Here is a 26970-nt window from a genome sequence, read left to right on the forward strand (position 1 = left end):
GCAGCCTTATTATGTGCTTCCCTCCCATCAGTGTCCCTCCTCCACTGACCAATACATGCCACTCCCTTACGCCTGAGCAACGTGTCTGTACGGCGCTCATACCCCACAATGTCACAATTGAGTACAATCATTACAAGCAACAGTAACTGTGTAAGAATAGTCACCTTTAAGATGGCCACTAACGGTCCAATTTTTACCGAAAAATCATTTGAGCAGTTGGATAAAAGCAACTGGAGATAACATGTCATAATACATTGATAATGTCACCATCAACAAACCAAACTGCACTTCCTACTCATCACAGCCAATTATAAAAACTGTTTTTTCGGATCTACAAAATTGCCATTGAACGATCGCATAAGGGAGCCTGTACTGAGTAAAAATATTTAATATAAACACATGAGGTAACTATAAAAGAACATTACATAGTTACCTTGCCACCAGTTCTTCTCAGAAGCTCACCATTTTCTTCTGACAATGATCCCTTCCAGTTCTGACAATATTTTGTCAGAACTGAAGTATATCAGTTGCTGTCAGTTATTTATCAGTTGCTGTCAGTTATAGCTGAGAGGAAGACTGATGTGCCAAGTAATGTCTATGTTTCCCTTTGGCTCAAGTGGGCAATGTTACAGTTTAACAGTGTGCTGACCAGAAAGCTGTTATGGGGTAATGGCCATTTTCAAAATGGAGGACGGAGAATTTCCTTGTTCACAGTGGACAAACAGGAAGCGGGAAAGGAGAAAGAGATTGAGGAGTAGACTACACGGGAGGTAATTATTACTTGTATATGTTTATTTTGACTTTTAATTTTCAGTTCAGGTTTTCTTTAAAAGGGAACTTCAGCCTAAACATACTGTCATTAAGTTACATTAGTTATGTTAATTAAAACAGAGATAGGTAATGTAATCTCTTACCCACCCTGTTTTAAGAGAACAGACAAATGTTTGTGATTTCATGGGGGCAGCCATCTGTTTGGTTGAAAGGAGGAGGAGACACGGTTCCACCTGTCCTGTGTCCTGATCACCTCTCCCAGCTGCGTGCGCTTGGCTTCAAATCTCAAATTCAAAATTAAAAAAAAAAAAATTGCACCAAAACAGCAGAATGAGTACAACATCAGAAATCCCATCATGCTTTGCACAGCATGAGGGGAAAAATACCCGGGCAGTTTTCTTCTGTGCAGCTAAAAATGAGGCTTGGGTAAGAAAAACAAAGTTCTGATGCTGTAAAAATGTTAAAGAAACACCAAGCCTTTCCAGTGCTGCTGAGTCGATTTGGAGGTTTACTTTAAATGATTCTTCACTAAAATAGGGCTGTTAGTGGCCACCTGTACAATGTAATCCGAAATGTCATGTTTTAGTTTATTAATCAATGAATAGGGCAACATAACACTTTATAAATAAGCTCCTGAAAATATAGTAATAAACTGCACCAGATTGCTACTGTAACTGTCATAATAGTAAATTATCCATTTTATTAGAACATCCTGTTATATTTAGGCCGCAAAAATAGACAAACAAAAGGTGTAACATGCTCTTGAAAGTGGCCAAGACTTGTAGAAGTATCAGAACATAAAACCACAGGATATCAAATGTATTCCACTGACACAGGAATGAGCACATGCTGTGCCTAGCCACTAAATGACATAGCAGGAGGCAGCTCTATTCACAAACCTGAGTGGACTCTGGGAAAAGATATACTATACTGATGACATTGATTTCCATATCACCTAGCGGACTGAGGGGAAAGATATACTATACTGATAACATTCATTTTCATATCACCTAATTCTTAGCACATTTTCATTTGTGATTCAGAATACTGGTGATATACTACACAGTTCAGCATTAGAGGACCAAGCAAAGCTTTTGAATTGGAGGCAAATAGTTCCCTCCAGGACAAGTTAATATTGTACAAGGATTTATCCAGTATGCCCTGCAGCACATTTACCTTTTTCTATTGAAAAAAAAACAAAAAAACAGAAGCAGCAACTTGAAAAAAATGTTTTAGGCTGTGGAGCTAGAGTATATTTCATAAAAACAACCTCTGAACACGTAGCTCTGCTGCAAAGCAATATATTTGGAGCCAATAATCACACTATATGTTTCGGGCGTGTGTGACCTTTATCAGGTGTCACATGCCCAAAACATGTAGCGTGGCTTGCTTTAAATATATTGCTTTACAGCAGAAGCCAGTTGTGTGTCGCCTTTCTTATGTTGCTCTGTGTGTTCTGCTTACATAGAGTGGTGTACAAGGAGATTGGAGCTCTAGCGCTGGCTTCACCTACCAATGAGCAGTTGTGTTGACTACGCAGCCCCTACACTTAAAGGAAACCTGAAGTGAAAAAACTCACTTCAGATTTCATACATAGCTTTGTAGAGGGAAGGCTCTGGATACCATAGAGCCTTTCCAGTGCTCAGTCAGTCCCATTGTACCACTGCTGTCCCTGGTTGAAGTTATTTGACCTGCTATGTACTGTTGTGCTCGTCTTTGACACTACTAAGGGATACAAGTAGTTCTGAAGTCTGCTTGAGGAGCACCAGAGACTTAGGAGGGATTAGTTACTTCAACCGGGCATGGCACAGGAACAATTAACCCCCTTGGCGGTATGAAAAATACCGCCAGGGGGCAGCGCAGCAGTTTTTTTTAAATTATTATTTTTTTAAATCATGTAGCGAGCCGAGGGCTCGCTACATGATAGCCGCTGCTCAGCGGCATCCCCCCAGCCCCGCCGATCGCCTCCGGCGATAGGCGATCAGGAAATCCCGTTCAAAGAATGGGATTTCCTGGAGGGCTTCCCCCGTCGCCATGGCGACGGGGCGGAATGACGTCACCGACGTCAGGACGTCATTGGGAGACCCGATCCACCCCTCGGCGCTGCCTGGCACTGATTGGCCAGGCAGCGCTCGGGGTCTGGGGGGGGGGGGCCGCGCGCCGCACCGGATAGCGGCGATCGGGCGCGCGGCGGCGGTGATCGGGGTGCTGGCGCAGCTAGCAAAGTGATAGCTGCGTCCAGCAAAAAAAAAATTAAGTAAATCGGCCCAGCAGGGCCTGAGCAGCACCCTCCGGCGGCTTACCCCGTGTCACACACGGGGTTACCGCTAAGGAGGTTAAAGGGAAGAGGGAATGGAATTTGTTTGGGGGGGAGGGGTTTATGATGGCTACACTTGTTGTGGGGGTTGATTGCATGAGAAGGGCAGAGGAGGCAAAAACTGTTGTGGCCATGCAACTGGGGAAACCACAAGAACGAGGGGGGGGGGGGAGATTTCATGAGGGCAGCCATATTTTTGGTTAAAAGGAGGTGACAGGGAGCATGAGACACAGTTCCAACTGTCCTGTGTCCTGATCACCCCTCCCAGCTGCACACGCTAGGCTTCAAATCTCAAATCCAAAACTAAAAAAAACAAATTTGCGCCAAAACAGCAGAAGGAGAACAACATCAGAAATCCCATCATGCTTTGCACAACATCAGGGGAAAAATGCCCGGCCAGATTTCTTCTGTGCATCTAAAAATGAGGCTTGGGTAAGAAAAACAAAGTTCTAATGCTGTGAAACTTAAAGAAACTCCAAGCCTTTTCAGTGCTGCTGAGCAGATTTTTAGTCTGGAGGTTCACTTTAACTACCAGAAATACCTGATTGATTCTATGGAAGTGTACCCACATACAGGCAAAGCAGTATTACAAAGACTACAAAAGGTTTTTAATAGGTAAGATGAGAATAGATCACAAACAAATACTGTAACTGGAAGGCCCTGCAAATGAAGCTAGATGCACTTCTCAAACTTCCCCAGAAGGTTGAGTAAGATTAGCTGAAGGATTCCTGAATGGCAGATGGAATGCCATATACTTCCTCCATCTAGTAACCTATGCTCTGAAAATGAGCTGCAGTCTGTTACCACAATGTTGTTAACCTGCAGAGGGGTTTTATAGTTCATTTATGCGGGAGAGCATTAGACACACTCACTGCAGTGTTCTCAAGGGCATGCTAAACATCCTTTAACAGCTGCTATCCATCTTTACAACTCAGAGATACTTTACAGCTGCAAAGTCATGGCACGCATTACTTCTAGAAATGTGATTGCCCATTATATATTTCAATGCTGTTTTCTCTTTAAGCCGCTCTTTCATGGTTAAAAAGACCCCATGGTGAGGCCATCTCAGTTACACGGAAGATAGCCATAACTCAGAGTATGGTGCCAACTTAGTGCACAGTAGCAACTAGATCAATGGACTGAGCAAACCTGGTGGCACTCTAGCTATTCAGAGCGTAGAATTATGCAGAATAGAACTAGGACACAAGATGTCAAACGATTTACATTAGAGAAATTGTACTGGAAGAAAATATTTCCTGTAATCAGCACCACTGTCATATCATAAATCATATGCAAATTGATGCAGACCAATAAAGTATTATTCAATGTACAAAAGTTTATTTCATCATAGCCAAAAACTGAATGTTACTTAGACCATAAAAACAATTAAAAAATAACAAGGAACCATTGGCCCATACCACCAAGCAAAGGTTATATAATGAATGAACAATCAGCCACCGCTAGTAAAGCCCCTACAAGAGAGTATGTATATATATATATATATATATATATATATATATATATATATATATATATATATATATATATATATATATACGAACATGTGCTAATAAAAACAATTTTTATAGATAATACAATGATTTAGCAATAATTAAATAATGAAAAAAAGTGAAAAAGTGCAGCATGTGTCCAATAAGTCAGACTCACTCATATAGAGCCAGTATCATACATAAATAGCATACATTGAATGTACCCCAAGGCAATGGCAGTGCCACACTGGGTAAACGATAACCTGCAACGACACCATACAAACCTGTGAAGAATAGTGTGGCCAAATGGCCACTTCATCAGAAGGACCCCAGCACGGTCTTTCTGATGAAGTGGCCATTTGGCCACGCTGTGCATTAGGGCTGTTAAAGGGACTCTGTAACAAAAATGTCATTGTGTTTTCTACCATCCTACAGGTTCCTAAACCTATTATAATGTGCTCTGGCTTACTGCAGCAATTTCAACTATCACCATCTCTGTAATAAATCAGCTTATCTTTCCCCTGTCGGACTTGTCGTGCTGTGTCTGGAAGGCTGCCAACTCTTCATTGTGATCTGCTATGCATGCCCCCTCTATGCACACTCCCGTGTGTGTGTATTTTGTGTGTGTGTGTGTGTGTGTGCGTGTGCGTGTGCGTGTGCGTGTGTGTGTGTGTGTGTGTGTGTGTGTGTTATTTACATTAGCCAGCTTTTCTCTGCTCTCTTATCTTTTACAAGCTGGATAAATCCTCTGTTCACATACTGATGAGTCACATACAGCAGAATTACAGAAAACCGGGCAGAGCTGTCTGCAAGAGGAAACAAACAATCAGCTTGTAACTCTTCAGTGAGCTGCAGGGGGAAAGAAACACACAAATGATCTCTTGAGATTTAAAAGGAAGGCTGTATACAGCCTGATTGTGTATGGATGTATTTTCTATGTGTGGACATACTGTACATCAACCTACTTCCTGTTTTGGTGGCCATTTTGTTTGTTTACAAACAAACTTTTAAAAACTGTTTTTGACTACTTTTAATGCAGCGGGGAGCGGCGAAATTGTGACAGAGGGGAATAGGAGATGTCCCCTAACACACTGGTATGTTTACTTTTGTGTGATTTTAACAATACAGATTCTCTTTAAACCTCATGGACAGTCCTCTCCATTCTATTCTTCACAGGTTTGTATGGTGTTGTTGCAGGTTATCGTTTACCCAGTGTGGCACTGCCATTGCCTTGGGGTATATTCAATGTATGCTATTTATGTATGACACTGGCTCTATATGAGTGAGTCTGGCTTATTGGACACATGCACTTTTTTTCATTATTTAATTATTGTTGATTGTATTATCTATAATAATATAATATAATTATTAGCACATGTATATACAGTATATGGTATATGACCCGGGTCATACTCTTGTAGGGATTTTATGAGCCCTTACTGGAGAGGTTGCTGATTGTTCATTCATTATATAACCATTGCTTGGTGGTCTGGGCCAATGGTATTCTGAATAATACTTTATTGGTCTGGTCTGCATCAATTTGCTTATGATTTATGATATGACAGTAGTGCTGATTACAGGGAATATTTTCTTCCAATACAATTGTTCACTTTGTTTCTCTAGCACACTGTACATAGCCATATAATCTCAAAACGAGTGGTGCGCACCTTCTGTACTACATTGGGATCTCTTACATTAGAGAAATATGACAGACTTCAGTTTCTCACATATAACATTTACAACTATATCAAGCTTTGTATAATGCTATTTACATAGCTGAATCTTCAATTATTGGACAAACATCAATATACATCATAAACTGATCCTGTCACTTTCGTCTGCCATTGAGACTGTGCAAAATGGACTAGTGTTGTTGCATAAAATTGCTAAGAGCTCTCTCAGGCCTATCTATAGGGGCGCTACTTCCTAATTATGCAGTACAATTGCTCTGAGAGCCTGTTCTCTTCAATCCTGCAGTTGCTGGCTGCATCCTCATATGGCTCCCAATGTGTTACCTGATCTGCATCGGGTCACGTGACGCATCAGGAACCGTACAGAGCAGATGCGGCAGAGCAGCTGGGAGGAAGTGAAGTGTAGCTGGGAGGAAGTGAAGAGGACTGCCACACAGAGATTTTGTAGGTAGTTCCTGCTGTGCACTGCTCTGCATTTGATCTGTGGGGTGAGGGGTAGTTAGTGTTACTTTTAGGCCCGGGTGCTTGACTTCTCAAGCAAACAGCAAGAGCACATATTTGGCATCAGGCATCCCTGCCTATGCAGGATTCCAGGGGCTTTACTGATATATACAACTTTACTGTGGAAGATGTCAGCGCTATATAATTATTAAACTAAAAATAGGCAAGTATCCCTGCGTCTGTCCGTGTGTCAGTGCTTTTAAGCACTGCGCATGTGCAGGGACAAGACATAGAGACACTGCTGAGAGGAGGGGGAGGACGGGGCCAGAAGGGGCAGCGGGCATGCGCAGGCGTTGTACGCGCACACCGCAGGTTACTGACAGACCTAACACGTTTTTAAACGGGCTAAGGTCACTAGTTATTAAATAATAATAATCCAGAAAAAAAACATAGAAAACCACCGGAGCTATAACGGTACAAAGAGATAACAGTCCTTTCTTCCTGGAAGAGGCTGACGTCAGTGGGAGCGAGGACCAGGCCGCGCAGGTGCAGTAAGGTACAGTGGATTTGTGACTTTAAAGTCGCAAATTCCGGAAGTTACCGGCAGCAGGGACCGGAGCAATGGCAAGTGGCTGCGTGGGCACAGGTCGTCTGCGGGGGACTATTAGAAGCCCCAGGTAAGTTCAACTCTTTTTCCTACGAGCCCCCCTACAGTACTCCTTTAAGAGCTCAGGGCCCCAATGCAAGTTTTACATTGGGCCCCCTCAAGCAGTTTATAATGTACATAACAATTAAAATGGAGCACCAAATACTGTAAAGTGCAGCTGCAGTGTCAGAGATGTAGGCTGGGGAGGAGAAAAGTCTATTTATGGTTACAACTAGCAATTAAAGCACATATAGAGGTGATTACAACCACTATAGCACCAATAAAGAGATAATAAAGTGGTTGAAGGAGGACCCCTAGTGGGATCCTCTGGTTCTAGGGCCCCGGTGCGGTCGCTACCTCTGCATCCCCTATTGCTACATCTGCTAAAGGAGCTGATCACATACTCCACTGTCCAGCTCCATTTCCACTTAAAGCAATACTATCGATACCCAAGTGTTCTAAAATGACAGTGTGCAAATAATGTCTAAGTAGCTGTGTAAACATTTTCCTACTTTTTATGTTAAATATCAGAGGCAAAAACTGTAATTTATTGAGGGTAGGATTTAGCTATATTAGGACAAATCAATTGCAGAAGGGGTGTCTGCTTCAATGCACAGCCAGAGTTGCATATCAGACTACAGAAAGCAAATATCAAACATATCAAACTCTGAAAGCAAAAACAGTATGGAAAGCTTTGACAATTAGTTACATTTCCTCTCCTCTCTTCAGACACCTCAGTCAGAAACACAGGACACAGGAGCTGCAGCTGTTGGGAGCTCTCTCTCTCTGTCACACACAGAGCTACACATAGAGTTAACTGATCAAGTGTGGGGGGAATTTCCCCTCTCCTCATGGCTCAGTCAGCCGTCAGTTTTGGCGTCAGTAAACTTTGAATGTATTTTGCTAACAGTAAACAAAGAGGTTGCTACAAAAATGTATACACCAGTACTTAGCAGCACTTCCCAAACAATTCCTGTGTCAATTGAAAAAAATATGTGAATCGATAGTATTCCTTTAAATGATTCATCCGTCTGAGACAGACACAGCACCGATGCAAATCTCCCTGCAGTGCAAATGCACGAAGCAGAAGCAGCCTATTAATTTCAATAGGCTGTCATTTCAAATTTGAGAAAAATATTAGAGAAAACGGAGCAAATAGCACCAAATGGAAATAGGCCCTTAGGCTTAACCAATTCCTTTGCTGAGTGCAGAACTTGTTGCAGCAAAATAAATTGCAACTGACTGCACAGAATTATGAGATATGTTAATGTGAACAAAAGAAGAAGACTATCCAGCTCTTTAGAACCTTAGTAAATCAGGACCATTCTCCTTCTGTGACTGAGCACACAGCTTAAAAATGTCCTGAAGCCACCTATGCTGCTCAGACTGACTGCTGAAATCTACATCATCTCTCACCATTGAAGACAATTTATTTTCATGAAGAACGCAGGTATTTTTTCTTCTAATTATCAATTTGTTTGCCAGGAGGTCAAAAATAGTAGCCTATACACAGTACAGACCAACATTTTGGACACACCTCATTCAAAGAGTTTTCTTTATTTTCATGACTATGAACATTGTAGATTCACACTGAAGGCATCCAAACTATGAATTAACACGTGGAAGTAAAGTACATAACCAAAACGTGTGAAACAACTGAAAATATGTCACATTTTAGGTTCTTCAAAGTAGCCACCTTTTGCTTTGATTACTGCTTTGCACACTCTTGGCATTCTCTTGATGAGCTTCAAGAGGTAGTCACCTGAAATGGTTTTCACTTCACAGGTGTGCCCTGTCAGGTTTAATAAGTGGGATATCTTGCCTTATAAATGGGGTTGGGACCATCAGTTGCGTTGTGGAGAAGTCAGGTGGATACACAGCTGATAGTCCTACTGAATAAACTGTTAGAATTTGTATTATGGCAAGAAAGAAGCAGAAAAGTAAAGAAAAACGAGTGTCCATCATTACTTTAAAGCGGTTTAAAACCCTGACATAATTTTCAATAAACACATGTTTACCTACTTTTTATATGTCATACGGTTATCATATTTGCATTTGTGCATAAGTATTATTATTCACTTAGAAGTTATTGGTTTCTAAAAGTACAGTTTTTTGCTTTGTGAGCTGGCTTTGCATTTTATTAATAACTGGTTTTATTTGTTGCTGTTTTGCAGGGGAGACAAGCTTTCAGTGTCTCTGTCTCCAGCAGCTCCTGCTCAGTCAGAGAATGTGTCACATTCCTCACTTGTTATCTTGTGTTTACTTAAATGTATCATCATGTGAAAGTTCGGCTGCGGCAGCATTTCTCTGCACAGAACTTTCAAGCTCTGTGTGTAACCCTTTGAATGCTTGTCTAGTAAAAAAAAAAATGCTGGTTGCATATAATATGCTGTAAATAATGTTTTAGAGCAAAGCTGAAATGCTGGGTTATATTCCACTGTAAGAAATGAAGGTCAGTCAGTCTGAAAAATTGGGAAAACTTTGAAAGTGTCCCCAAGTGCAGTCTCAAAAATCATCTAACTCTACAAAGAAACTGGCTCACATGCGGACCACCCCAGGAAAGGAAGACCAAGAGTCACCTCTGCTGCGGAGCTAAGTTCATCCGAGTCACCAGCCTCAGAAATCGCAGGTTAACAGCAGCTTGGATTAGAGACCAGGTCAATGCCACACAGAGTTCTAGCAGCAGGCACATCTATAGAAAAACTGTTAAGAGGAGACTGTGTGAATCAGGCCTTCATAGTAGAATATCTGCTAGGAAACCACTGCTAAGGACAGGCAACAAGCAGAAGAGACTTGTTTGGGCTAAAGAACACAAGGAATGGACATTAGACCAGTGGAAATCTGTGCTTTGATCTGATGAGTCCAAATTTGAGATTTTTGGTTCCAACCACCGTGTCTTTGTGCAACGCAGAAAAGGTGAACGGATGGTGTCTACATGCCTTGTTGCCTACCGTAAAGCATGGAGGAGGTGGTGTAATGGTGTGGGGGTGCTTTGCTGGTGACACTGTTGGGGATTTATTCAAAATTGAAGGCATACTGAACCAGCATGGCTACCATAGCATCTTGCAGCGGCATGCTATTCCATCCGGTTTGCGTTTAGTTGGACCATCATTTATTTTTCAACAGGACAATGACCCCAAACACACCTCCAGGCTGTGTAAGGGCTATTTGACCAGGAAGGAGAGTGATGGGGTGCTGCACCAGATGACCTGGCCTCCACAGTCACCAGACCTGAACCCAATCGAGAAGGTTTGGGGTGAGCTGGACCGCAGAGTGAAGGCAAAAGGGCCAAAAAGTGCTAAGCATCTCTGGGAACTCCTTCAAGACTGTTGGAAGAGCATTTCAGGTGACTACCTCTTGAAGCTCATCAAGAGAATGCCAAGAGTGTGCAAAGGAGTAATCAAAGCAAAAGGTGGCTACTTTGAAGAACCTAGAATATGACATATTTTCAGTTGTTTCACACTTTTTGGTTATGTACTATACTTCTGTATACTACTGTGTTAATTCATAGTTTGGATGCCTTCAGTGTGAATCTACAATGCTCATAGTCACAAAAATAAAGAAAACTATTTGAATGAGAAGGTGTGTCCAAACTTTTGGTCTGTACTGTATGTGTTATGTGTATTTTGTTATGTGTATTCTATGTGTATTCTGCTTATTTTGCTTTGCGTGTTTATTTTAAAGCGGAATATAACCCAGCATTTCATCTTTGCTCTAAAACATTATTTACAGCATATTATATGCAACCAGCATTTTTTTTTTTACTAGACCAGCATTCGAAGGGTTACACACAGAGCTTGGAAGTTCAGTGCAGTGAAATGTGGCCGCATCCGAAGTTGTAGATTATGTTATCTTGTGTTTACTTAAATGTATCAAGCGAGGAATGTGACGCATTCTCTTACTGTGGAGGAGCAGCTCCACACAGACAGAGAGTCAAAGCATGTCTGCCTTCAATACATAATGAATAAAACCAGTTATTAATAAAATGCAAAGTCAGCTCACAAAGCAAAAAAAATGTACTTTTGGGAACCTATAACTTCCAAATGAATAATAATACTTATGCACGAATGCAAATATGATAACCGCATGGCATATAAAAAGTAGTAAAACATGTTTTTATTGAATATTATGTCATGGTTTTAAACCGCTTTAATGATGAAAATGTGGCACTGTGCATGTTCACTGTTATGGTTTGTTATATTACTCTGTTCTTTATAGTAGGTTTCTAGTTCCTTCTTCCACAATGGCTTCAATTTATTAAAGAGACTCTGTAACAAACTTTTCAGCCTTATTTCTTCTATCCTATAAGTTCCTACACCTGTTCTAATGTGGTCTGGCTTGCTGCAGCCTTTTCTAGTTGTACTGTCTCTGTAATACTGTAAATCTAATCTTTCCTTTGTCAAGCCTTTGTCGAGGCAGAGAGGAATGTACTGCTCTGCTGTGATAGGGGGAAGTTATACACACCTCTTTCACGCCCCCTGCAGGTTCTGTGTGTGTGCTGTGTTTATGAGTCAGACAAGGTCTCTGTTCACAGTCAGCGTCTGCAGGCTCAGGAGCTGTGACCTTGTAAACAACTGTGAGTGCAGAAAGATCAGTTCAGAGCTCAGACAAGCAGCTGCTAAGGCAACAAGTGGTGTAACATTCCAGCAATCAAATCACGTTTGAGAGGAGCCTCTGCAAACATGCACCTGCTCTGATGATGTATTTCCTGTTTGGCGGCCATCTTCATTGTTTACAAAAATAGTTAATAAAACAGTGATTTTATCACCAAGACAGCAGCGGGGAGCAGCGAAAATGTCACAGAGGGGGCTAGGAGAAGACAACAAACAGGCTGGTACATTTATTTATGTAAGATTTTCACAGTACAGATTCTCTTTAAGACCTGTTCGGTAAAAATTAATAGGTCGGTAAAATACAGCATTCGGTATTTTAGACTTTTTTTTTTTCTAAATTCATTAAGATTTTTACTTCTTCCCCGAGCCTCTGTACCCCCAATGTTCTTCATAAGCTGAAACATAATTAACCACTTCACTACTGAGGGGGTTTTCCCCTTCTGTACCTGAGCAATTTTCCCCTTTCAGCACTCCTTCCATGAATTTGCCTATAACTTTATTACTACTTATCACCAGAGTTGTGCTAACGAAAGGACTTGAATTTGTGATGCAAATGAGGCTTAATTGCCTCAGCTGTGCATCTGCGAGAGAGGGGGTTACTTACCCATAAGTCAGTCGTCTTCTGTGTCCCAAACGTCTTGCGGGGCGCGTTGCAAGATTCACTAACGCGCACTTCTGGCTTGAAGGAGAAAGTGTGCAGTAGTGAGTCTTGCAACGTGTCCCATAGGACGTGTGCGACACGTTTGGGACGCATAGAAGACAGACTTATGGGTAAGTAAACCCCTCTCTCTCAGGCCACAGCTGAGGCAATTCAGCCTCATTTGAACCACGAATTCAAGTCCTTCGGGGCTTGTGAGCACAACTCTGTTTGTCACAAATAAACAATCTATATCTTTTTTTTCACCACCAATTAGGCTTTTTTTGAGTGGTACATTTTGCTAAGAATTATTTTATTCTAAATGCAATTTAATAGGAAAAAAATGAAAAACAAATCATAATTTCTCAGTTTTCAGTCATTATAGTTTTAAAATAATACATGCTGCAGTAATTAAAACCCACACATTTTATTTGCCAATTTGTCCTGGGTTATTGCAGCATTTAAAATATTTCCATAGTAGAATGTATGGCAACAATATTTTATTTGGAAGTAAAAGTGCATTTTTTTCAGTTTTGCGTCCATCACTACTTACAAGCACATATTTTCAAAATTAACAGTAATATAACCTCTTGACATACATATAAAAAACGTTCAGTCCCTAAGGTAACTATTTAAGTATTTTTTAATGCAAATTTTTTGAGGGGTAATTCAGAGATTGTTTGCGAGGTAAGGTGTTAATATTAAAGTGTGGGTCTTTTTAATAAAATAAATGTGTGTACAGTAGGTGTAATTTTACTATTTGGCCACAAGATGTCCTTGTGCATTATTTCCTGTTAGTGTACCATAAGTACGCAAACAGAAAGAAATACATGGATTTGTTCCTTCGGAAAGTTCCATTGACCACGGCATCTCATTGATGCTGGCGATTACTGACACAGAGAATTAGGTTAACCTCCTTGGCATTCAGTTTTTGCTAGATTTCTGTGCAAAAAAAGTAATCCAGTTAATTTTCATAACCTTTTTTCCTGTAACTCACGAAAATGTGTCAAGCAAGGTTCTAATATACATTTTGAGTATAATAAAATGTTGAAAGACAGAATCAAATCAAAACTAAATTTCAAAGTTACTCCCCAAAATCGGAAAATTGTATACTCACCTTCCGTAATTTTCCTTTCCTGGATCAAACGATGGCGGCATACCTATGGGTTATGGCTCTGCCCCCTGAACCCGATAGGACAGACTACCTATAAATTCTTTAGACCCGCCCCCTCCAGCCATTCTTGGTGAAGATCAGTCCTCGAATGGACAAGAGGGAGGGATTAGTATGCCGCCATCGTTTGATCCAGGAAAGGAAAATTACGGAAGGTGATTATACAATTTTTCGATTTCCTGGACCAAACATGGCGGCATACCTATGGGATGTAACAAATCACACTTGAGGGAGGGAATGCTGCAAAAGTAACACAAATTTATTTACACAGATAATACAGCTCTTCCAAAATCCACAGAAGACAGGGCAGCAGGAGACCATCCTGCTGCTCTACATACAGATTCTACAGAAACTATAGAAAAACATGCCCAGGAAGCAGCCATGCCCCTGGTAGAATGAACATTGATTTATCTTGGAAGAGGTAACCCCTTAATACTGCAGCACTTCTGAATAGTCTTTACTAGCCATGAAGCAATGGTCCTGGCTGAGTGGCTGTAACTGAAATGCCTTTCCTAGGACCTCTGAAATTAATAAATAGATGGTCGGATGATCTGAAAGAACCTGTAGCTTCTAGATATGATCTGATTGATTGTCCCACATCTAGAGGATGATATTCCCCTTCCGAGAGAAAAGTAGGCAGAGAAAGCTCTTGGTTCAGATGAAACTCAGAAGCAACCTTCGGTATGAAGTGTAACACTGGCCTAACAACTACCCTATCTGGGAAAAACTCCAACAGGTTACAGGAGCAACCCAATGCCTGCAGATCCGAGACTCTCTTCCCTGATGCCATGGCTGTTAGGAAGACTGTCCTAAAAACTAAATTCTCCAAGGAGATTGATTGAAGAGGGAAAAACAGAGGAGAAGATAGAACTTCCAAGACCATTGTGAGGTCCCACTTTGGGAAAAAAGGCTTTCTGGGCAGGCCCATTTTGAAAATCGCCTGCACAAACTGAATTACTAGAGGGTGAATAGCCCATCGATGATTTGTTAAGGCTGTAAGGGCCGAGACCTGCACCTTTATAGCTGCCACACTGAGGCCTTTGTCGACTCCTGACTGAAGAAAATTCAGGATATTCTGGATTTCTGGACACAGACTGTCAAACCCATTTTCCAGAGCATAGGATACAAACTTCTCCCAGATACGATAATAGGTGGAATTCGTAGAAGGCTTCCTTGCTTTCAATAGTGTTTCTACCACCTGGGAGGAGCACCCGAAGTCTGTATACCTTTTCCTCTCAATTTCCAGGCCGCTAAGCTCAGTCCGCTGATTCCTGGATGAAGAAGACTCCCCTGTGATAGCAGATCGTGATTCGGTGGCAACCTGATTGGATCCTCTATACTCAGGAACATCGCCAACGCGAACCAAGGCCTCCTGGGCCAGAAGGGAAGGATAGCTATGATCGTGCATTGCTCCTTGCAAAGCCTCTGCAGAAACCTGGGAATCAGAGGAAACGGTGGAAAGGCATATCCCAGGGAGAAGTCCCACTTCTGAACCAGGTAATCCACTCCAGCTGCTGAAGGGTGATGAAACCAGGAAAAGAACCTGTGCACTTTGTTGTTCCGAGGAGAGGCCCACAGATCTATCTGTGGATTCCCCCACTTCCTGGCAATCTTCTGGAAGATCTTCCTGTCCAGAGACCACTCGTGAGAGCTTGCAAAATCCATGCTTAGGTGATCCGCTAATGTATTCCTCTCTCCTGGCAGATAAGTCGCTGTGAGGTCTGACAAATTCCTCATTGCCCAACTCATTAGATGACCAGTCTCCTGAAGGAGTGACTGACTCCTGGTGCCTCCTTGTCTCCTGATATATGCCACTGCAGTCACATTGTCTATCTTCAATAGCACAGATTTCCCATATATCAGGTGTTGGAGGGCCTTCAAGGCCAAGAAGGCTGCTCTCAGTTCTAGAAGATTCGAGGGCACCCCTTCCTGTACAGTTCTCCATCTGTCTTGTACTTGGACACCATTGCAATGGGCTCCCCAGCCTCCTATACTGGCATCTGTGGTAATTACTACCGGCACTTCTGGCTGAATCGAGCGGCAACTCCTTAGATTCTGCTCCCTGGTCCACCATCTGAGGGAGTTCCTCACCTCGAGAGGAAGATAGAATCTCTGTACCAGACTTGCTCTGTTCCAATGGCGCAAAAAGAAAGTCTGAAGCCCTCTGAGGAACCAGTGTGCCCACCTTACCATCGAAATGGATGATGATAGAGTTCCTATGAGACTCAAACTGTCCCTGGTGGTCAGAAAGGGAACCTGTAGAGCCTTCTGCACTTTTGCTTGAATTGTCATCACCTTTTGAACTGGAAGGCAGACTTGATTCTGGACCGTCCTGAACCTTGCCCCTAAGAAGATCAGATCCAGGGAAGGAGAGAGCTGACTCTTCTTGGTATTCACTAACCAGCCCAGGCGTTGAAGAAGATTGAGCAGGATTCTCTGATGTTGCAACAGTTCCTGTCGATCCTGATGAAGCAATAGGATATCGTCCAGGTAATGGAAAATCCTCAACCCCTGAAGCCTCAGGTATCCAATTGCTGGCAGTAAAACCTTGGTGAAAGTTCTCGGGGCTGTGGAGAGGCCGAATGGCAGACATCGGAATTGATAGGCCCTGCCGTCTACAGAGAATCTGAGGAACTTCTGGAACTCTGTCTTTATGGGAATGTGGAGATAGGCGTCCGACAAATCCACCGTAGACATCCAGTCTCCCATGGTTACCATGGAAATGATGGACTGAAGGGATTCCATCTTGAAATGACTGACCTTTATGTGTCTGTTCACAAACTTTAAATCGAGAATCGGTCTCCAATCTCCTGATGACTTCTTTACCAAGAATAGAGGAGAAAAGATTCCTGACTGACACTTCTTCTTTGACAGTGGAACAATTGCTTCTTCCCTTAATAAGATCTTGACAAAGTTCGTTAGAGCCTGAGATCTTTCCTTGTCCTGTAGTAGCTTTGTGGGCATGAACTTGAAATGTGGAGGCTTCATCTTGAACTTCCAAGAATGACCTGACTTCAGAGTATTTACTACCCAGGGATCTCTGACTATCCCTACCCAAGACTCCCAGTAGAGGCCTAATGTGGCCCCCACCGGGCAATCCTGAGTGAGCGCCCCATCAAAAACGCTTCTTATTTTGTAGAGAGTCGGAGGAAGCCTTTGCCTTCACCCCTCTAATGAAGGTGGACTGAGTTCCCTTCCAGTTTCTATTAAACTGCCCGCCTGGCCTGTAGGTTCTTGCCTGCTGAAATCTGCTATTAGCAGCTCTTCTTGAGGTTTGTTGCCTGAAGGGCCTCTGCTTCCTATTCTGCGGAATCAGGCCCGATTTACCTCCCGTCACCTTTAAAATGGCACTGTCCATCTGAGCGCCAAACAAATGGGAACCATCAAAGGGAATCTTGCACCAGTTCGACTTTGATGCTTGATCAGCTGACCAGGGCTTTAACCATCTTCTGGCGGTGACACTGCACAACATGGATCTTGCTGCCAACCTAATGATATCAATGGCCGCTTCTCCCATGAAACCACCTGTTAACTTTAATTCATCCAGAGCCCTTATAATTTCTTGCTTGTCTGCACCTGCACTGATAGCCGATTCCACGTTATCCACCCACACACGAGTAGCCTTTGCCAGGCAGGTTAAGGCAACCGCTGGCCTGCAAGCCGCACCAGCAGCCAAGAAAACCTTCTTGACGTCTGTATCAATTTTTCTGTCTAAAGGCTCTTTAACCTCCTTGCCGGTTATCCCGAGCTCAGCTTGGGGTAACCTGCGCAGGAGGATTTCTCAGGCGCCGCTATGCAGATTTGCATAATTTTTTTTTCCTACACGCAGCTAGCACTTTGCTAGCTGCGTGTGGTACACGATCGCCGCCGCTACCCGCCGCGCCGAGCCGCCCCCCCCCCCCAGTAGGGCTGAACGATTTATCGATTTAAAACCGAAATCGCCATCACGGAAATGACGATTCCGTGATCGTGAATGCCGCGATTTCTCACGATATTCCTCCCGCCCTCCTGCAGTGTATCAGTTCAGCCAGGCAGAGGCAGGCAGTCCATCTTCCGCTTGTCGCTCCGTGTAAGTAGCGGCGGCTTAGCGGTTCTAACCAGCTCCTTACTCCTTCCTAGTGCCGCCTCCACCTCTGACGTCATCACAGGGCTCAGCCTCTCACTTTCTCCCTCCGCCTAGCGCATCATTGACTGGGCGGGCGGCTGCGGCAGGCTCTCACACTTTCGCTCCGCCCAGTCTGGCACTTCATCAGCTGGGCGGGAGGTAGATTCTGCCCACAGGCTCTCGGTTCTCTCTTCTCCCGCAGACTCTCGTGCTTTCTTGCTCCTAGCCTAGCGCGCCACGGAAGGCCTGTCAGTCAAGAGTTTGGCCAGGCAGTGACAGACAGTACCACTACCAACTACGAGCTACGAGCCAGGCATCTAGGCTAAGATTTATCATGGCTCCGCTCGCCTTAATCTGTATGCCAGGTCGCAGCTCAGTCTCCACGCAGCGCTTACTATCAGCTGCGGAGACGCCAAGCCAGCGTGCAGAGATGCAGAGCAGCTTCCTGGACGCCCCTAAAACCAGGAGCCGTCCAATCAGCGTTCCCGGAGCGAAATCACGTCTCTCGCGAGACTTACGCGCTCCTTGCCGCTATGTCACTTCCCGGAGGGGTCAAGCGGCGCCATTGCACCAAAGGGCAGTCAGCTACCAGAAGCCAAGCCGCTGCACACACACGTGGATGCCATTAAACCCTATTTAAGGGTACAGGACGCCCACAGAGGACGGGAGAGGCTGAACCCGTCCTACATAGGGGAAAAACTCTGAAAAATAAGGAAAGAAAAGTATGTATAAAATAAAACAAAAGAACAAAAAAATAGGTAACCTGTCCATGCGAGGACAGAAAAAAGAATGGCTGGAGGGGGCGGGTCTAAAGAATTTATAGGTAGTCTGTCCTACTGGGTTCAGGGGGCGGAGCCATAACCCATAGGTTTGCTGCCATGTTTGGTCTAGGAAATCTCTGATCATTTACACTTCACAGCTGCAGCTGCTCAACCTGCACTAATACGAATGTAAAGGTGGCCATACATCTAGCGACCAACGATGGGCAGATTCGACCAAGAGACAAATCTCTCTCTGATCGAATCTGATTAGAGAGAGATCTGTCGGCTGCCCATACACCGCAGGTCGATTCCTGATCAATTTCAGCATGAATTCTCTTGTCTCTCGTCCGCGTCCACCACCTTGCCATTGCCCCCTAGTGTTTACATGTACCCCCATGTGTGCATTTATACATTACCTGTACTGTGTCACCCACCATGTGGTGCCGGTCTTCTGAATCCCCCACAGTTAATTGTATTCAATACAAAAAAACTATAATTATTTTTCCCTGGCATCATCTATCAGGGGTACACAGCGAGGGACCAACACACCAATGGTGAGTATAAGTGCCCCAGTATAGGTAGCCAAGTATAGGTGCCCCCAGTATAGTTTAGCCAGCTATAGTTGCCCCAGTACAGGTTAGCCAGCTTTAGGTGCCCACAGTATAGGTAACCAGGTGTAGGTGCTCCAGTATATGTTGCTAGGTATAAATGCCACCAATATAGGTATCCATGTATAGTTTCCCCCCTCTCCCCATATAGGTAGGCAAGTATATGTGCCCCCAATATAGATAGCCAGGTATAGGTGCCACCAATATGGGTATCAAGGTATATGCCCCCCCCCCCCCCCCAGTATATGTAGCCAGGTATATGTGCCACCAATATAGGTATCCAGGTAAAAGTCACCCCAGTATATGTAGTCAGGTATATGTGCAACCAATATAGGTAGCCAGGTATAGACTAGCAAGGTACAGAAGCCCCCCGGTAAAAATAGCTAATTTAGATGTCCCCAGACTAAGTTACCTAGCTATAGCAATCCCCAATAAACGTATCTAACTATAGTAGAGGTGCCCCGCAGCCCCTGAATCCCCCCCCCCCCCCCACGCGAATGACGTCAGTCCTGCAGGAGGTAGACTATTCGTCTCAAACTACTTAAGTGGTTAAACAAAGGTTGACCCAGAAATGCACATTATTAGTAGTATTTTCCACCACAAATGTATTTAAATTGGCAGAGTTTCCCCAAAAATTCACAAAATGAGGTAGGATCCCTACAAAATAAGGTAGCGTTTCAACACAAAATACACATAATTAAGCACATTTTCCACCAAAATACACAAAAAGAGGCAATATTTTCCCCAAAATACACATAATTATGCATTTTTCCCCCAAAATACATACAATGAGGCAGAATTTCCCCAAAATACATGCTTAAGCAGTGCTTCCCCCAAAAGACACATAATTAGGCAGCATTTCCCCACAAAATATGCATAATAAGGCAGCATTTCCCCACATAAAACACATAATTAGGCAGCAACTTCCTCAAATTACACATAATTGGTAACACTTCCATCACAGACAAAGACACATATTTAGGCAGCAGTAGCTCCCCGAAATATACATAATATGGCATTTTTCCCCTTAAAAAACACGAGTCAGCATTTCCCCCATAAAATATATTAGGCAGAGTTCCTCTTTAAACTGGTTTTCTCTTTCCCCTATTTAGTGCCTCATAATATCCCTGTGGACAGTGGTGGCACCTAAAAGTAAAGAACTCACCTGACAGATGACTTCTCTTCTATCCTTCAACGATGCATCTCCAGCACTATGCTGACAGGCAGAGCAGGACTACAGGAAAATGGTGGCTGGAGCCCAGCACTGGAAACACAAATAGACTCCAGTGCTGGGCTTCAGACACCATTTTCCCACAGAACTTCTGCCAAGAGTCCCGCAGCTGAGCCAGATGCTGAGCCTACACACCTGGAAGCGTGATCCGCCATTTTGTCTGTGGCCCTTGGGGGACCCCCTGACAGGTGCCAATGTATCTGCAGGGGTCCGCAGACCCCAGGTTGAGAAACACTGCACTAAGATCTGTTTGGTAAAAAATAGAAGTTAAATCAGCTGTGGAGAAGGTCTCGGCAGCAAGCTATATTCTGCTACAGTGATGTTTGCCCACTTCTGGCTAAAGTTATGATAATTCTTCTGGTACAAGTGGTCTGCCTAAAACATGAGCCATTCCTTTGCAAGTTGCTGCTTCTGCCCTGTGACAGCGTACAAGAAGAATTCCCCGCGCCCCTTTGGATCTGCATGCCACCTCTAGTCCCTCTGATTCTCGACGATTGTGGGCAGGCCACAACACGCTGATTTTAAAAAAAACAAAATGTAAGTGCAATTTTATATTGCGTAGCCTCATTAAAAATGTTAATGCACCAGAGCCATCATCAGCGACCTCTTTTCCCCTAGGTGGCTCGTCTATCGCTGGACGACGAGCCCCAAGATGTCTCATTGTGTCCCGGCCTACACCGGGTCTCCTTATTTCTACAATATATGACATATCCCAGATAGCTGGGCATTGCCCTCTGGGATACACACTACGCCATCTTAAGCATTCCCTGTTTTATTGGTTTTCATTGTGCTATCGTTTGCCATCACACAATATCACCATGTTCTGTTTATTGCAGTTTATGTGATGTACCATTGTCTTTTCTCCCCTTGTTAAAATGAAAAATTTCAATAAAAACTTTGAAACAAAAATGTTAATGCACTATTGGAGCGCTTCTTTTTTGTTTTCTCCATACACCGAAAAAAAAACCTCTGGGGGATACTTACCTCAGGAGGGGGAAGCCTCAGGGTCCCAATGAGGCTTCCCCCTCCTCCGTAGCTTGGGGGAATGCAGCACTGGCTCCCCATGAAAGTCCCTCAACAAAGGCTGACAAGGTTGCGTCTGCGCAAGTAATATTTGCCTACTGCGATCCTGAGCAGGCGCACTAGTGGCTCTTCGTTCGGATAAGGCAGAAATAGCCGAACCTGATCATATCCGATCTACTGTGCAGGTGCAAAGGACTCCCGCCTACGCAGTAGAGTGGATACGATCGGTTCGGCTAGTTTGGCTTTAACCCCAACGAAGAGCCATTAGTGCGCCTGCGCAGGATCGCGGTAGGTAAATATTTACAGTGGGTTGCAAAAGTATTCGGCCCCCTTGAAGTTTTCCACATTTTGTCATATTACTGCCACAAACATGAATCAATTTTATTGGAATTCCACATGAAAGACCAATACAAAGTGGTGTACACGTGAGAAGTGGAACGAAAAATCATACATGATTCCAAACATTTTGTACAAATAAATAACTGCAAAGTGGTGTGTGCATAATTATTCGGCCCCCTTTGATCTGAGTGCAGTCAGTTGCCTATAGACATTGCCTGATGAGTGCTAATGACTAAATAGAGTGCACCTATGTGTAATCTAATGTCAGTACAAATACAGCTGCTCTGTGACGGCCTCAGAGGTTGTCTAAGAGAATATTGGGAGCAACAACACCATGAAGTCCAAAGAACACACCAGACAGGTCAGGGATAAGGTTATTGAGAAATTTAAAGCAGGCTTAGGCTACAAAAAGATTTCCAAAGCCTTGAACATCCCTCAGAGCACTGTTCAAGCGATCATTCAGAAATGGAGGGAGTATGACACAACTGTGAACCTACCAAGACAAGGCCGTCCACCTAAACTCACAGGCCGAACAAGGAGAGCGCTGATCAGCAATGCAGTCAAGAGGCCCATGGTGACTCTGGATGAGCTGCAGAGATCTACAGCTCAGGTGGGAGACTCTGTCCATAGGACAACTATTAGTCATGCACTGTACAAAGTTGGCCTTTATGGAAGAGTGGCAAGAAGAAAGGCATTGTTAACAGAAAGTATAAGAAGTCCCGTTTGCAGTTTGCCACAAGCATGTGGGGGACACAGCAAGTCAGCAACCATGTGGAAGAAGGTGCTCTGGTCAGATGAGACCAAAATGGAACTTTTTGGCCAAAATGTAAAACGCTATGTGTGGCGGAAAACTAACACTGCACATCACTCTCAACACACCATCCCCACTGTCAAATATGGTGGTGGCAGCATCATGCTCGGGGGTGCATCTCCTCAGCAAGGACAGGGAAGCTGGACAGAGTTGATGGGAAGATGGATGGAGCCAAATACATGGCAAACTTGGAAGAAAACCTCTTGGAGACTGCAAAAGACTTGAGACTGGGGCGGAGGTTCACCTTCCAGCAGGACAATGACCCTAAACATAAAGCCAGGGCAACAATGGAATGGTTTAAAACAAAACATATCTATGTGTTGGAATGGCCCAGTCAAAGATCTAAAAAACTGCTGTTCACAAACGCTGTCCATCTAATCTGACTGAGCTGGAGCTGTTTTGCATAGAAGAATGGGCAAGAATTTCAGTCTCTAGATGTGCAAAGCTAGTAGTGACATACCCTAAAAGACTGGCAGCTGTAATTGTAGCAAAAGGTGGTTCTACAAAGTATTGACTCAGGGGGCCGAATAATTACGCACACCCCACTTTGCAGTTATTTATTTGTAAAAAATGTTTGGAATGATGTATGATTTTCAATCCACTTCTCACATGTACACCATTTTGTATTGGTCTTTCACGTGGAATTCCAATAAAATTGATGCATGTTTGTGGTAGTAATGTGACAAAATGTGGAAAACTTCGAGGGGGCCGAATACTTTCGCAAGCCACTGTACCTTGCAGCTGGATTTCCAGGACACCGGAGGACAGGGGAAGCCTCAGTAGGATCCAGAGGCTTCCCCCTCCTGAGATAAGTATCCCCAGAGGAGTTTTTTTCAGTACAAATTTTTTTTAAGGTGCTTACAGTAGGTAATCCAAGTAGTGGTTGCCTCTTCTTAAAATCAGGACACTAATGTACAAATCGCTACATCATAAGGTATTATTAACACATAACAAAGTGGAGAAAACAAACCACCAATCCAATAGCCATGTGCACAACATGCTCCCAAACTGCTAGGTTTCCAATAAGTTGGAGTAAACTACGCCCACACCAGGTTGTGGAGCTCCCATCTCACACCTCTGTTAGGCATTGTTCACATTGCGTTCTGTTTGCGTGGCTGTTAGCGTTGGGCGGTTTTGGACGCATTTTTTTTTTTCGATTCCCGGCGCTTGAGTGGCCGATTCGTTTTTGTGCTACGCGGTTTTCTAACCGTTTTTCCCGAGCGGTTCTTTAATTCACTCCCTGACGCAAGTCAGGAAGTGAACTCTGACCTGGAAAATAATAAATACAATGTATTTATTCTTAAAAACATGAACGCAATCGCTGTACAAAGAGATTTTGTGAGCGTTTTGCGTTTCTCCTATACCTTCCATTGAGGCGGAATTGCCCCGAAAATGGTCCATGCACCGCTAGCTGTACATCGCACAACCCGCGCTGATATGAACTTTCTCACAGACATTCTTTGTCCACGCGGTCAGGAGGCGTTTTTATAAAGCGCACGGGGGCAAAAAGAAGCCAAAACCGCCTGCCGTGTGAACAAGCCCTCCAGAACACTGTAGGATAGCTGTTTTAGCAAGCAAATAAAAGCATGCAAGCACACTTAAATATTTGCACCTGCATTGAATAAAGCTGAACTGTAAGCACAGCTATTTTCTTTCTTTCTTTTTCTATTTCTTGTTTTCATTAAGTTATGAAGCACAGCTATTTTCTTATACTGTACTGTACTCTTATATCCTGCATAGAGTAATTGCAGGACCCTACAGAGAGCTACCTGAGTATTGCTCATCACAATGCAAACTGCATTCTGGGAATTAGTGTCATATCCTAGCTTTAGCTGCAGGATGCTTATCCCCCATATATGAACGCCTTTACTCGTGTCCATTAATAACAGTGTACATCCATACTTTATTCGGAGGGAAATGTTCACAGCTCTCCTACCTCACTGACCCACGTAACTTCTGGCTTCCGCCTTCCACATAAGGGCAGCTGAACTGGCAGCCTGTCTACCTCCCAGCCAATAGGAAATCCAGCAGCGTGACGTCACTGCACATGACAACCGTTCGCAGAGTCTGTCAAACTACAAGCTACCACTGCTGTCTGGTTTGTATACTGTAGTCAAGGGCTTCGGGAAAATGGCGGCCGTGTCTAGTCTGACGAGGATATGTGAGCAAGTATTTGTCAAATCCTCCAGTGAGGAGGACGGGCGGAGGTGACGTAACCCAGCGACGCCCCTGGAAGTGTGATGTGGCTGAGAGTGGAGAGCTGGAACCACTAGAACCATGGTGAGTTGAACGCTGAGTGTGTGTGTCTGCATTTGTTGTGGCAGTAATGTGCTGCCTGTCATGGTGGTGGCAGCGCGTTCTGTCACTCTAAGCTACCTTATCCAGATTCTCATGTTACTTCCACTTACATTGTGCCCATTATAGCCCTCAGCAGTGCAAAGCTCCCTGTACGTAGGCACAATGCCTGGTTCCTAATGCTTTTTGCCTGATGCCTAACTACCTGCCTAATGCCTAACCATAATACTGCTCCTCTAATCCATGCTGCCTGATGTTTTACCATAATGCCTCTTCTCCTGGCTGGCATCTGATCTATCCTCTTTGATGCCCAACCATAATGCCTCTGTGGGGGAAACTACAACTTTTTGTCAGATTATGCAACAAGTTGCAATTATTTATAGGTCCTACTATCAGAAGGTGCAATCTAACCAATTGCATAGCTATTATTACCATAAAATGCAACCCAACCTCTCACTATTTTCACACAGTACCTTTCCACTACTGATCCCTAACCCTGACCTCCCTATGCCTAACCCTGACCGCTGTAGTGAAAATTTTTGCTACCTATCATATTTTGCAACTTGCCATAGAGGACAGTGTATGGCTGTGTAGGCGTGGCTCCTCTCTGTTAACACGCCTGTAATTTTTTGCAACCACAGATCCCATTGAGCTAGAAGGGGGATTGTTCCCTCCAGGGGGGGTTATTAGTTGAGCAAGAGGGGGGATTGTTTCCTCGGGGGGTGGGGGGTTATTAGTTGAGGAAGAGGGGGGGATTGTTCCCTCCAGGGGGGGTTATTAGTTAAGCAACAGGGGGGATTGTTCCCTCCAGGGGGGGTTATTAGTTGAGCAAGAGGGGGGATTGATCCCTGGGGGGGGGGGTTATTAGTTGAGCAAGAGGGGGGATTGTTCCCTCCAGGGGGGGTTATTAGTTGAGCAAGAGGGGAGGGTTCTGTGTGAGAATAGGGTTTGGTTGGGTTGCATTTTCTGATACAGATAGGTTAAAGTCAATGGCTAGGTTGCACTTTCTGATAGCTATACGTATAAATAAGTGCAACCGGTTGCAAAATCTGATAAAGTTGCAAAAAATTTCACCACACCGCCCCCATGCCTTATATCCTGACCGCCCCCATGCCTTATATCCTGACCGCCCCCATGCCTTATATCCTGACCGCCCCCATGCCTTATATCCTGACCGCCCCCATGTCTTATATCCTGACCGCCCCCATGCCTTATATCCTGACCGCCCCCATGCCTAATCCTGACCGCCCCCATGCCTACCCATGCCTTATCCTGACCGCCCCCATGCCTTATCCTGACCGCCCCCATGCCTAACCCTGACCGCCCCCATGCCTAACCCTGACCGTCCCCCTGCCGGTGCCTAACCCTGACCGTCCCCCTGCCGGTGCCTAACCCTGACCGTCCCCCTGCCGGTGCCTAACCCTGACCGTCCCCCTGCCGGTGCCTAACCCTGACCGTCCCCCTGCCGGTGCCTAACCCTTATCACCCACCAGCTGATGCCTAATCTAACCACCCAACTGTCTATCCCTAACCACTCCCTGACCAATGCTAACCGTAACCAAGCCCCTGCCAATGCCTAACCTGAAAACACCCTCCATCAACACCTAACCTTAAAGAGAGCCCAAGGTAGGCACATAAAAATTAAAAAAACAAAAAACTATGGTACCTGATTCAGGGGGCTGGGTGGATCAAGTAGCCACTATCCCATCCACTCTCCGCCGCTCAGTTGGATTGCTTTTCATTGGTAACAATTTTGTGACCTCTGGGGTCACGACGCTGGAAAGATCCGGGGGAAGCTGCCGGCGAGAGTGAGAGCTGCCCTATGGCAGCTGTGGAAAGCCAGCAAGAATGCCCCCGGCGGGCTTTTTGAGCAGGGAATCCCTCTCCTCCTTTTCCCTTGAGATTAGTGACAATTATTGTTGCCAATTTTGGGGTGTTATAGTGGGGGGAGGGGGGTCACAGAGGCAAAATCTGCTGGGTAGCAAAATATTTCACTACACTTCCCCTCCTGGCTGGCATC

General features: G+C 44.2%; 2 protein-coding genes across 3 annotated transcripts in view; one reads left to right on the top strand and one right to left on the bottom strand.

The window, feature by feature from the left end:
• Positions 1-24817, bottom strand: part of XRCC4 (X-ray repair cross complementing 4) — a 488621-nt gene extending 463804 nt beyond the window's left edge. For both annotated transcript variants that reach the window (XM_068247937.1, XM_068247936.1), the window contains exon 1: positions 24592-24817. The gene's annotated coding sequence lies outside the window, so the exon portion shown is untranslated. The remainder of the gene's footprint in view (positions 1-24591) is intronic.
• The window catches only part of TMEM167A (transmembrane protein 167A), a 39980-nt gene continuing 37764 nt past the window's right edge, over positions 24755-26970 (top strand). The window contains exon 1 of the mRNA XM_068247938.1: positions 24755-24935. Within this exon, the coding sequence (XP_068104039.1) occupies positions 24933-24935 (3 nt within the window). The 5' untranslated portion in view covers positions 24755-24932. The remainder of the gene's footprint in view (positions 24936-26970) is intronic.

The sequence above is a fragment of the Hyperolius riggenbachi genome, chromosome 1, assembly GCF_040937935.1.
Source record: "Hyperolius riggenbachi isolate aHypRig1 chromosome 1, aHypRig1.pri, whole genome shotgun sequence".
Lineage (NCBI taxonomy): Eukaryota > Metazoa > Chordata > Amphibia > Anura > Hyperoliidae > Hyperolius > Hyperolius riggenbachi.